We start from the raw sequence: 13970 nt of genomic DNA, 5'->3' as shown, positions 1-13970 counted from the left end.
CTTCCAGATAATTGATAAAAATGTTAAATAGTGTAGGGCTAAGAACCAATCACTGCAGGACACCAGTAGAGACACTGGATGATGATTCCCAGTTTACCTTTCAGTTAGCCAATTATTAATCTGTTAATTAATGTGCCATGATAATTTTGTATCTTTCTAATTTCTTAATCAGTGTCATGTGATGCCAAGTCAAATTCCTTTCAGACATCTAAAATATGAAATCAACACTATGACCTTTATTAACCAAACTTGTATTCTCATCCAAAAAGACATTGTTAGTCTGATAAGATTTTTTTTTCCAAAAACACACGTTGATAGCATTAATTATATGACCCTCCTTTGATTCTTTATTAATCATGTCCCATATCAGCTGTTCCATTATTTTTCCAGGGATCAGTGTCAGGCTGACAGGCCTATAATAAACTAGGTCATCCCATTTGCTCTTTTTAAATATTGGCACAACATTAGCTTTCTTCTAGTCTTTGGAAACTTATACAATGTTCCAGCTGATATGGGACATGATTAATAAAGAATCAAAACTTATTGAAAATCAACATTAATGGTCCAGAGAACACTTGAGCCAGGTCTTTCAAAACTCTTGGATGCAAGTTATCCAGATGCAAGTTTAAAATTTCTAGCATTAGTAGCTGCTGAAGCATCTTCCGTATTTACTGTTTGAATGGAAAGTACTGCATCATCATCTTGCTTTTTCCCAAATACAGAACATGAATATTTATTGAGCACATCTACCTTTTCTGCAATATTATTAACACTTCTACCATTGCATCTAGTAATGGACAAATATTGTTGGGATTCCTTTTCTTTCTAGTATACTTTAAAAAACTACTTCTTAGTGTCCTTAACTCTGCTGGCCATCCGTTTCTATTTGTCCTTTTGCTTCCCTTGTCAGTTTTCTACAATTCCTAGCTTTTGATTTATATTCATTGCTATCAACTTCCCTGTATTCTATATGTTATATATGTTATAGCTGCTTTCACTCTCCCTCTATGGCAGGTTGGTTTTTAACCAGCGAAGCCTTCTTTCTCGATATATGGCTTTTTGTGCATCTAGTAAAAAGTTTCTGAACAGTTCCCAATTATCAGTCAGATTTTTCTGTTTAAATTCTGTCTCCCAACTGATCGGTTCATAATTGTTTTCAGGTTTATGAAATTAACCCTTTTAAAGCACCAAGTGTAATATGTTATGGGTTTGGACGATATTCTATATTTGCACATTATAAATGTGATCAAGTCATGATCCCTTGTACCTAAACTACCACTAATTTTAAGTTTTGTGATCAGTTCCTCTTTATCTGTCAAGATGATGTCTTGATATAGAATGCCCCCATTTTGGATGCAATACTTTCTAAGTTAGGAAATTGTTATTTATACAATTTAGAAATTCCAAGGATATTTTAGTGCTGGCAGCCTAAGACCTCCAGCATATATCACTCAAATTGAAGTTCCCCATGATCATGCAGCTTTTTTTTTGGTACACATTATAGATAGGTGCATAAGGAGACAGTTGTCCTATTCTCTACTGTGATTTGATGGTGTGTAGCAGACACCAGCTAGTGCTCTTTATCTGTTAGAATGCAGATCTATAAGTATACAAGAATATTTGTTTCTGAGTTGTCAGTAACTTGGAAATAAATAATGCCATTCTGACATAGTGCCATTCTCACACCCTTTTTGCCCACATTATCCTTCTTAAATAAGTTATAGCCAGTGATTTTAACATTCCAATCATGCAAATCTTCCCAGCAGATTTCAGTAATACAATCTGAGTTGAATTTATGTATATAAAAGTTCATCTTCTGCTGAGGTGGAGGCCATCCTGTACTGCCCTCTCTCCACATAGAAGGTGGACCAATGTTACACAAAACCAAAACTTTCTGCTTTACACCATTTACCTAGCCAGGAGTTCAGTTACAGGAACTTTTGCCTTCTTTCCTTTGTGGGATGCAAAGAATCTACAGGAAGATCACTTGAACGTTCTTCTCCGTTATCATTCCCGAAGTCACCTATAATCTGTGAGGTATCCCGTGAAGCAGTGTGGTTATTGCTGATATGTACCCCATCACCATTGGTCCTTGCCCGCTGACTTTAGAAGCCTTTCAAATCTTAAGGTCACGTCTTATGCCTTGGCTCTGAGAAAACAGCACACCATCATGCTTATGTCCAGTCTTGTCTGAGTGACAGGGAAAATAGAGAATCACTTGGAATCACAGAATCACTTGGAGTAGTGATGGTCCAATATAGTTGTCTCAATTTTGGACAGATTTGTGTTTTCTCTCACAGGTTGTTTTGTTTTTAAGGACAGGTTAGCTTGAGAACTGTCATTTTTCAGACAATAAAGTCCCAATCCTGTAAGATGCCAAGTATTACCTGCAACATGACAAATGCCCTTGGTTCCAGTGAAATTATGAGCTGAGGATATTCAGCATCTTACAGCATCAGGCAGGGTTTTTTAAAATGGGTTTACAGTTTGCAATTTTTTTCCCTACAGGTGCTACAGAGCAATATTCTCTCTGACCTGCATGATGGATTCCTAAAGTCCATACAGGAGTATGGAAATCCTGTTGCTGTCAATGGGAATTCTATACATGTAGAGTTAGCAGAATATTGCAGAACTGAAAAGATAGTTTTGCCCAGAATTTGAATCCAAAAGATTGTATTGTTTAAATGTTTCTACTGCAGCTTTTGTAATTTTGCTTTTCAGTTTTTCATTTACATTATATATTTTTTTTGTTGTGTGTTCACGGTGTGGTGATGTAAGGGGAAGATTGTTTATTCAACTGCTGAATCTCTAAATATGATATATTATCTCCATTTTTTCCCTGTAATTCAGAGTCAATGAAGAAGGCTAGCACTTTTTATGTAAAACATTTGTCAGATGCATGTGTAATTCTTCTGATGTCTACGTTTCTGATGAAGTGATATATATACCCACCCACACACACCCACACACACAGTGATAAGTGTTATATACAAAGAAAGGTATGGCAGTGTTTATATGTTGAGCCAGGTTCCATTTTCCATTAGACTCATAAATCCAGAATCACCCCATTTACTTCAGTGGATTTACTCCAGTGTTACACCATTGTGACCAAAAGCAGAATTTGGCCAATATGTTTGTCATTTTTATGCATCTTTGTTTTTCTGATGGTGCTCTAGGGGTAACAGAGATAGCACAGGGAAGGCATCTGGCAGCCGGCAAAGCAGTACAGAGAACGAAATGAAATGGACAGACCACCAGAGGCCATGGAGCAGCACAGATTCCGACAGCTCCAATCGCAATTTAAAGCCAGCCATAACAAAGACAGCAAGTTTTGGTGGAATAACTGTTCTGACAAGAGGAGATAGCTCATCAAGTAACAGGAGTACCGGCAAACTGTGTAAAACAGGTAGCTACTACTGTATTGGGTTCATACTGCTTGTGTGTCTGCCATGAGAAATAAGTATGATTGTGTTTGTCTGCAGCCATTCTGTATTAAGAATTACAAGTGGAGTATGTACTTACTGCAAGTACTGCATATGTGTGCATGTTTGTATATTGTAGGTGGGTCTAGAGTGTTTAATTTTTAAATATGAATCACAAATCCTGATATCTTGGGGTGAGAAGCCTATGCAAAGTGGATTTGTGTATTCATTGTTCTTCATGGCACAATACTTGTGTTTATTCTTTTTGCATGCTGTATGCCGTTGCTGTGGATTAGAAGATGAGAGTCCTTTCTGGCAAAGAAAACCCCCTTTTTTTGGGGTATTGCACAGAGAATTGAATGTTGTAAAACTTGGCCCCACTCAAAAATCCAAAGCCCTTTTTCTGAAACGCAGACCTCTGAAGTGGCCATCTGCTTCTCAGAGTGGAGCCTCTGCAGATAGTCTGCTGCTAGTCTGCCTCGTTCATGTTGAATCACATAGTATAATGGAACCTAATGCAAATTTTGGATTCTGAAATGTTTTCATTTTATATTGTAGCTCCAGTTAAATGAAATGACAATTTGAGAAACATGTTCTCCTGCTTTTGTGTTTACCTTTCACAGTTATATAACTTAAAAGTGAGTCATGCATTGGTCCACATAACTCCAAACCATGCCATTTAGCTCTTTTATATGTTTTTATATTTATGTATAAATGTGTAATATAAATAATCAGCCCATCAGATTCCTTCCTCAGTTTGGGTCATGTGATAAACACAGTACAACCCCAATAGCAATCAATACTTAGCGCTTAGTGCTTTTCAGCTTCAAAGTGCTTTACAGGCCTTTAGTTAATTAACCCCAATTCATCAAACCTCGGTTAGCCAAATATCACTTATCTCCCCTGAGGTTGTATTATATTCTTTTCTGCACTTCGGGTGCCATGTCCAGGAGCACAGTGGAGATCTGTCAGAAAGCCCATCTGACTGGTGGAAGGAGTCTGCATTTTAGCATCTCCATGGTCCAAAGTGCAGTGAAGAGTTTTGGCCATGTCTGCCTATCTACCAGTTTTAAAGGAGCAACACTAGTTTGAATGCAGTCCCTTTAAAACTTGCTGGTCACAAAGCTGGCTGGGAACCTGACATACATTTTTATAAGCCCCTGGTTTCAGGTGGCTTTTAAAACCTGTGGCAGGTGAAGGTTGTGCTTTTTATGGGCCAGATCCTGAGATTCTTGTTCAGTTTTTCTCTGTTCTTATCTCTAGGTAAAATTCCACTGAATTATGAATTGAATATAACCTGTATAAAGACCTCAGAATCTGGCCCAATATAGTCATACATATCTAGATAGTATCTGGCCCTGTATAGTCATGCATATGTAGTTAGTATCTGTGGGAGCTCCATTGCTTCAGTCGTGCTTTAATGACTTTGAAAATACTTTCCACATTCTCAGCCTGTGTGAATGATAAATGCATTGTACAGTGCTGCACACACTATATTGTGAGCCTGATCCTCGGATAGATCCAAGGACTTCAGTAGATTTTTGCATCTTTTTTAGAATCGAGCCCAATCTGCATAAATTAATGGAGAGGCACAGCAGCTCAGTGTAATCTGTAGTACAGTTCTGTGTTGACTGCATTTCTCTGCAGCAGTACACTGCAGAGACACACAGCACTTGAACAGAGTCAGGGAAATCCAGTTTGGTGGATTTGGACCCATGCTAACTGCAAAAGATTTAATAGTTTAAATAGCCTTTAGTGGTGAAATCATTCCTATCAAATGATGCACTTACAAAAACAAAATCCCAGAGGAGCTCTAATAATTTTAAATATATCTGCACCATATATTCACTAAACCCCCACTTTCAAATGACAGCTCTTATAACACATTTAAAACACGTCAGTAGTATTAAAATACCATGTTCTTTGCAGAGTGATTAGGTATTGTAAGTGCTTTGGAGGTTTTAGGTTTTTAAAAAAAAATTTCTAAGTGTTTCAATTTGAAAGCTTGTCAAGCCACAGGAAAGGAAAAAGAAACTACATAAAAAAGTGGGGGGAAAGAGCAATATTGGATGTCAAAACAAACTCTCACTTTCAAAACCACGATATAAAGTGAAGCTGTCAGTCACCCTGGGAAAGTCAGGGGAAATAAGGCTACAGGGAAAAAAGATTCAGATGTTATCGTTGAAGTGTTATTTTATGGCAATATGGCAGCTGAGAATGACCATTCCAAAAAATGGAAAAGTTCACCTTAGTATATTGCTGTCTCACCCCCAAACAACACTATGTGGATTCATGCAACTGTCAGAGCCTGCATACACTATTGGCCTATTGACTAGCTAATTAAACCTTTATTTTTACCACTTGATGTAGTGATATTCGCCATGGCATTTTCAGTATTCTGTAATCTAATCTTTGGGAGTACTACTAATATTTCTGTACAGCTTACTCCTGGGGGAATTCTGCGCCAAAAAAATTAAAAAATTCTGCTCACAATATTTTAAAATTCTGCATATTTTATTTGTCAAAATAATATAATGTAATCACTCCAGTTTCAATGTTGGTAATTTATTTCATAATACCTGTCAACAAGTATGTCAACAATACAGACAGCAGCAAAAAAAGATTCCTCCAGGAGTAGAGAGTTAAAGAAACCCCTACAACAATCCAATTCCAGTTGCAGGGTGCTATGGGGGCTGGATGGGGGCCCCAGACAACAGCCCCCCCTTTCCCCACAGAGCCCAGCCATAGGACAGCCCCTGACCCAGACACCAGCACCCCCAGAGCCTTTACTCCCCCCAACTTCTTTACTGTCCCGTCAGAGAACATGGTGTGGTGCGTCCCTGCCCTTCCTCCCACTTTGTCAGAGCTGGGTCTCCCAGGCCCTCTCTGGTCCCCGGGAGAATGGGCGCTGCAGAGTCCAGAAGCCCCTAGTGGTGATCAGAAATTCTGCAGGGGAAACAGGAAATTCTATGAAATTCTGCATTGCGGAGTGGCACAGAATTCCCCCAGGAGTAATCGCTAAATGCTGTTGTTCAGCAAACATTTAAGGCTTTATTCTGTGTTTCTATCGATGCAGGTAGCACATTTTCATTTATGTACAATATACAAGAAGCCAGCTTGCATTCAATGATAGGTCACACAGTTCATCATCAACTAAAAGAAGATAAAAGGGCAAAGGACTGGTGAGCATTAAGCAAGACTGCATGACGGTCATCCTGATGCCATAACAGTGTTATCAACCAAATAACTTCAACTGGAAAAATATCAAGATTTTAATTAAATCTAGTGTGTGCTCAGAGATAATTTGAGAAAATGTGCAATAGTACAATAGCAGCCAACAATAGTCTAGTGTCCTGATTGGTCTAATTTCTGGTTATTGGGTTGGTGTGGGGTTGGCTGAATGGCGTTTAGTAATATACAGGGGGGTCAAGCTAGAAGATCTGATGGTCCCTTCTGGCCTTCCTTTTTACTCTCTTTTCTGTATCGCTTCAGACATCTGGTCCCACCTTACATAGGACACAGAACATGCCCTTCTCTGTGCTCCATTGCGCAAAAAAAAAAAAAAAAAGTCAGCAGAGAAATGATGGTGCTGTACTCTCAGAACAAAATGAGCTGCTCTAAATCCACGACATGGCTGACTTCCCTTTTTACTGTTCATTGCATACTGTGCTTGTGACACTTGCTAAAAAAAATCCATTTTAATTTAAAAGCACAGTTTGTATGTTGCAAATACCATGTTACCTGTTGCTTATGTATTATGAAGCATAATGTATATTGAGAGATGAATTATTCGAGCTATTTACCAATACTGTGGGGGTAGGGAGGAGGAGTTAGTAATTCAACAAATTACTCATGCCGCATTCCTGCAATTTATGATATTATCCACATCTTCAGTTGGTTTAGACTTCCATACTATAAATGACTTCTTTTCAGGATTGTCTAAGCATGCATATTTGTGGTGAAATGGATGTCCTTGCATGTGGATGTGTCTATCCTAGAAATTCAGCTCCCATCCATACTTGTGATGGCAAAATGTGACTTAGTATGATGACAACCTTTTCCTTTACTGTTTACAATCATTTTTATTTAAGTCATAATAAAAAAAAAAAACCAAGCATGCATTCTATCTATATCTATATATATATGTAGCATATTAATTAAGTAAGAATTGGCTATTAATAGGAAGACATAAACCAAATCTATCTTTAGCTTCCTTCTTTATGGTGCAAAGTTTCCATTTTACACTAGTACAGGATAAACACTGGTTGAAACCTATTTCTTCCCCTCCTCCATTTGCAAACAGTTGGCTGTATTCCAATCACAGTCACATTTGAGTAAATTTGTAGTGCCAATTAACTTCATTGGAGCTACTCCAGACTTCTACTATTATAACTGGGATCAAAAATCGAATCCATGTTGTTGAGTGCTCTTTATAGGTCCTGCAGGGCAAATACAATCTATGCTGCAGGCATTTAAAAACATTAACCATTTTGATAAAGAATCCTGTATGTTATGATTTAGCAGCCTGGTTTTGGAACCAGATTTCTGCTTCTTTATGATTTGCTCGAGTCAAGGTGATGTGGTAAATGTTTCCCCTAATAAACTTGGGAGTGAAGATGTGTGGGCACCTGCAAGCCTACCATGCTGAAGCATCATTCCTCTTTCCAGAAATGCAAGCTGCAGACAGGTATCGCTTTTACAGCAAGCAGCACTTAAATACCAAAGTGATAAAAGTGATATAAAAACGAATGATGATTAGGTGCAACAAATTTTTAAAACTAGCAAATCAATTTTTCTGGTACTGTGAAACTGTATCTAAGAGGATGGTACTTACAAAAATGATGAACAATGTGTCACTGCTGAGAAATTGGCCCCTTAAGTCAAGTTATGAGTGGATAATTATATGGGCCAGCTGGTAAGGAAGGGAGTATTTTTCACTGTTTATAGAGATATGTTTGAAGGATGTAAACAACAAGGAGGTAGAAGAATTAATTAGGCTTGTCCAAGAGGTGAAATTAGGAACACAGAGATGAAACCAAGCAAAGGAAAATTTAAGTTGAACATTGGCGGGGGGTGGTGGGGGAGGAGTTCAAATGGTAAGATCAAATGGACTGTGAAATAGTCACTCAGGGAAACTGGAGGGGAGCCTCGTTGTGTGGGTCATTTAAAACCAGGTGTATGGAGAAAGCTGCCAGGTTTTCTCTTCAGACTCCCCCTCCTCACCCCCCAAAAAAGAAACTACTAGTTTTTTTCCTGTTTCTTCCCCATTGCCATTACTTTTTGAACTTCAATATCATTGTGAGCTACGTTTAAGAACATAATTCATCCAAATATATGTTAATAAGGAAGTGATGGGAACATCTAGCTTCTTTTTATGCCCATTATGAAATCTTAAAAATGTTTATAGAACTATCAAAAAGCATAAAAGGGAATTGTATAAAGGTGAATTCATTGATGATTGGCAAGAGGTACATGGCTAATGGATAGAATCAACAGCCATTAGTTACTGAAGAGAGGGGTGAACTTGTGGATTAGTAAGGTCTGGTTTGCTAGAATCTCAAAACTTCTGGATGGTGGTCAGGTCATCTGATAACATGATTCCATCTAAGGTTGACGAGTTAGTATTATTTTTCCAGTCTTCAGAATGTTCAATTTATTAGATGGTTGTTTTTCATTCTAACTGTAGTAAATGTGAAAGCTATTTACAGCAGACCAATACAGCAAAAGGGAAATAATTTTTATTTATTACCAAACATCAGTGTTTGAATTTAACTGACACAGGATGGCTAGTGTTGAATGAAATGATAGGAAATAATTCATTGTAATGAAGAAATAATGAAAATAGATAAGGCTTAGAGAGTGTTATGTATGTGTGTTATGCTCAAGAGTTGGTAAGTAAAAATATTGGAATGGATTAATGCTCTTTTCCAAAGGTTCAGAAATTTTGTTTGTTTGTTTGTTCAAGATTGGTTGTGCCACTGAATGAAACTATTGAGGTAGAAGAGCAGATCACTGATGATCCTGCAAGTGAGCCAATTTAAATACCATCATCTTAATTGAAATGTAGCAGTCACAATAACTTAAGTGCTTGTTCCAAGCCTGTTCCAGGAGTTCTTCAATATCAATTTAATACAGGAGAACTCTCTATTCTTCGACACTCCCAAATTGGTAAAGCTCAATCTGTGATTATGTCATAAAAACTTCTGAAAGACACAGACCTGAACTTCATAAAAAAAGTTTTTGTCTTCTTTTACGTGAACCATATTGCCTTCAATGTAGCACAAAACAAGCAATTTAAAGAATCCTGATTGGGGCCTGTGGGCATCACTTAAATGTTTGTTAGTAATAATAAAGAAATCTCTTGATTCACTTTCTTTGATAGAGGCCTCCCAATAGTTTTCACATTACAGATCCATTATGAGATACTGCAAGTCGGGGGGGCGGGGGAGGGGGGGAGAGAAGAAAAACGTAAAGCAAGAACTAGAAGAAAGAATCAACACTGAAATGAATGCAAGGTCGCTATATATGGGAAAAGCTCTGATAATTTCTACATATTCTATTCAAAGAAAAATACATTCCTGCTTAATGCTATTGATGCTACATCTGAAAAAACCTAAATGAGCAGAATATTGTCTTCAAGCTGCTGAATGTGCCATCCAAGAATTCTCCCATCCAAGGAGATATCTGCCATTTGTACAAGCAAAATGATAAAATGAAAGAACTTCTCAGGCATAAACATCCTAAATTTCTGATGTATAGTTTCTCAACAAACTGTATAAACCTTTGTTGGGAAAGAAATAGCTGGCACAGTCTCAGAATACATAGTGGAAATTCTTCTGCAACCTCCATTAGCCTCTTGGTTAGTTGGTTGATTGATTGATCCACTGATTTGGAAAGAGGGGTTTTTGTGCTCCTGCAGTCCAATGAAAGTCACTGGAATCTTCAGAAAGATTGTTTCTTTCTTTGCATTCAGTTATGCATGTTGAAACTTGCTGTGAGCATGAAGATGACCTTGATGAAAACGTAACTCAGATTTTACACAACAGGGACTCCACAGAGATGCCCTATATTTACAAAAGCTACTGCAGGGAGATTTGACCGGTTACATGCTGTTACTACCTCTGCTGTGAAAAACTGGCCTGGTCTAATTACCAACAAAGAAATGGATCCAGACAAGAACAACACTGAAAAATGATTCAGGGAAGCTATGGAACCTAGTATTAAGCCCACATGATTGATCCCAAATGTAAAAGCTATATAGGAGGAAAATGCTGATGGAACATAATCCTGAGTTCTTTCCTTCGTTCCCTTTGTAAAGTTGAAATTGCAGATCCAAATTTGTTTGTGAAGGGGGTTGTGTATGTTTGTGGTATCAAAATGTTGGAAAATTGTCTAAGTAAAATCATAAAAGATTGGACAGTTGTATTCAGAACATTGTAAATTTTTAAACCACCTGCACTCTAGCCATCTGAGCTTCACTGGGCTGTGTTTTACCATATTTGTATTGGCTTGAAGCTTTTTAATAGGCTAGGTACTGAAAAAGCAAATAAGTTGCTAAAATTATAACTGTATCTAGCAGTGAATATGGAAGACTAGTACACCTAACTAGTTAGTAAGCTGGGTATTCAATTGGTGGTGTCTTGTGGTTTTGCTTATGGAATTGTAAACTTTGTCCTTTTGGGCAGAGTGTGTGTGTCTTTTATGAATGATTAAACATGACTGTAAAGAAAATCGAATAGCATGTATTCTATTACTGGTTCATTATATTTTTTATGGAGGAGTAGACTTTTCAGGTTGGGCTGAATCACAATAGTCCTGCTTAAAACTGAGCTTGCTGGAGAGTGTATTATCATAAGGAACCATCATGGTCTGAGGGGTTAGAGGGCTGATTATGTACTAAATGCTTTCCATCTTTAAAAAGTTTCATTCAATGTAAGTAACAGCTTGAATGGAGGGTCTGAACTTCCTTCATAACTGAGATTCTGTATCTCTTTCAGGTTCAGAGTCTTCCAGCAGCGCTGGCTCCTCAGGATCACTGTCACGAACACATCAGCCTCTCCAAAGTGCATCCATTGTCCCTGGAGTGACAGCCAGCCCTTCAGGCAATGTTTCCTATACAGAGAATGGGATGAATGGCCAGGTAGCAACAAGCAACACCAGCTATATCATACTTCCACTTGAAGCTGCAGGGATACCACCTGGCAGTATCCTCCTCAATCCACACACAGGTCAGTCTGATATTCTTCCATCTTGCACTGCTTTTTAGGGAACACTGCCAACAGCATCACGTGTTAAAAATAGAATGTTACCAGTACCTGGAAACGCAGCAGCTGCTAGCACTGATTTATTCGTGGGGAAATATCTACTTTGGTTTGGAAATCAGATTTGTTTGGATGTTTTTACAGTGGTGAGAAAATATGTGATGGCTTTGCAAAGACGCTGCGGCATAGCTGATAGGAGACAATAAGAAACCATTTTAATGTTATCGCATTGGATTCCGCGATAAAATAAGGCCCCAATCTTGCAGGGTGCTGAACGCTGTCAGTTGGCTTCCCACTGGGGCTGCAATGGAGAGCGCTCAGCATCTCCCAGGATCAGGAGTTTGTATTCTTACCTAAGCTATTTGGTCAGCTTCGGTCTGTATAATTAAACTGGAGGTTGTGTGCAAACAGGCACTTCCATATCGTGGCATCTCCACTTCTCCTTCTAACTGGAACTATGCAGTGCAGAGACACGCAAGGAAATATGAAGTAATGGGCATAAAAGTTCATCTAAACATTTGTTAACCTCAAAAACATTTGAGTTCAGATTTGAGTTGTTGAACTTGTCCTTAGTTCAGATGAAGTCTAAGCAACTTCTTGCTTTCATTCCCCCACAGTAGTTTGCAGACATTATAAAGAAGGCTTGGGAGATGGGGGACTGTAGGGTCCCTTTGGTGATATGGGTACATTTCAGTGATAATGATTGAAATATTATCTGGCTCTGGGTCTGCATACATTCTGTCTTCTTTAGTTGAGTTATGTTGGTTTGAGGAGGTAATAAAAACCAAGCAGTGCATAACTATTTCCCACTATACCCAGAGCTGGGAGCTGAAGCCTGTTTTCAAAGGTCTTGGCATGATGGAGCTTTTAATTCAGGAATGTTATTTGTAGTGAGGGCCACCATTTTATGTTTATCTGTCTCTTTATGTTAAATAAAAATAGTTCAGTGCCAAGACACAAACCTTTTATCAGCATTGGAAATACCTTTATAATCAATATAATGACAAGAAAGTGAGAGATGAGTTTAATAAAAACATCGGCTTGAAAAACCATATTAAACCAAGCTTCCCGTAATCACTTTACAAGATAATCGCATTTGAGGCTCTTCAAGATACTTCAGCATTTGTAAAGGCAGAAAAATATTTTAAGTTTATATTTATATAGTAGGATTAATTTAACAACTTATTATTGAACATGCATGTGTTTGTTTGTTTTTTTTCAAGCTAAGCTGTTACAGTCTTGATTTGAGAGCCTGGTATTGGAGACGGGAGTCGGAGGATTTTAAATAAGTGTTCCTTGCAATAAATGGAGGAAAAAAGGAAACAAACCAGTCATTCACTCACACTTTTCTAGTTAACAGTTCCATCCACTGTGCTGGAATCTCTTGAGCAATAGGAAAGAAGCCATTTGTATGTACTCTGCAGGCCACTTTCAAGAAGCCCTTTCGTACATACCTCAAGCACACCTGGACTGGGGAGAGCAAGTGAGAGCAGCCACCGCTGCTTCTAGGAACAGTAATGGCTGAGAGGGTGTGTGCATGTTTCTGGGCATGGCAAGGATGGGGCCATAGCTGCACCACACTTGCATGCCGGTAGAGTTCTTCTGGGAGAGCACTCTTTACACTTGCTGTACAGGGGTAGCAAGTCTCACTGCCTAGCATATGCCCCCCAGCCTCCAGGGAGCATTATGTCACTCACAGGCATAGTACCTCCCAGTAACACCATATGAATAGAGTGTTTGCTCCTCCCTCCCTGGCATGCCTCATCCTCTTCAGAGGCATAACTGAGCGCTCTGTGGATATGTCCACACTGCAGTTGGGAGCATGCTGCCCAGCATGAGTAGACAGACACGTGCAATCTCTGCTCGAGCTAGCACACTAAAAACAGCAGTGTAGCCAGTGGTAGCACGAGCAGCAGCTTGGCTAGCCACCTGAGTACAAACACACCCAGACCTCCTGGGCACATACGTGGGTGACACACCCTAGCTGCTGCCTGTGCTACCCTGCTATTTTTAGCATGCTAGCTCGCTTGAGCTAGTGTGTGTCTGTCTACTTATGCTGGGAAGCATGCTCCCAGCTGCCATGCAGACATACTGTGTGTGTGGGCAGTGGGGGATGAGGGGGTGGATAGTCTGTATCTGTAAAAACATTGTTCAAATAGTATTTATGTGATTTTATATTTGTTTATTAGCACATATCTGTGCTTCTTTAACACTAGACAGACTGCTCTGTTTGTTGCTGTAGATGATTTTTAATTACAATATAATTTTTAAAAAGTAGAAGAAGCAA

The 13970-nt window shown here is 38.7% G+C and overlaps 1 protein-coding gene across 15 annotated transcripts in view; it reads left to right on the top strand.

The window, feature by feature from the left end:
* The window catches only part of ARPP21 (cAMP regulated phosphoprotein 21), a 170206-nt gene that overhangs the window by 89596 nt on the left and 66640 nt on the right, over positions 1-13970 (top strand). For all 15 annotated transcript variants that reach the window (XM_074945416.1, XM_074945418.1, XM_074945415.1 and 12 more), the window contains 2 exons: positions 3177-3406; positions 11420-11650. In XM_074945416.1, coding sequence (XP_074801517.1) covers positions 3177-3406; positions 11420-11650 — 461 coding nt within the window. The remainder of the gene's footprint in view (positions 1-3176; positions 3407-11419; positions 11651-13970) is intronic.

The sequence above is a fragment of the Natator depressus genome, chromosome 2, assembly GCF_965152275.1.
Source record: "Natator depressus isolate rNatDep1 chromosome 2, rNatDep2.hap1, whole genome shotgun sequence".
NCBI classification, from domain to species: domain Eukaryota; kingdom Metazoa; phylum Chordata; order Testudines; family Cheloniidae; genus Natator; species Natator depressus.
This window is presented reverse-complemented; position numbering and strand designations above follow the sequence as displayed.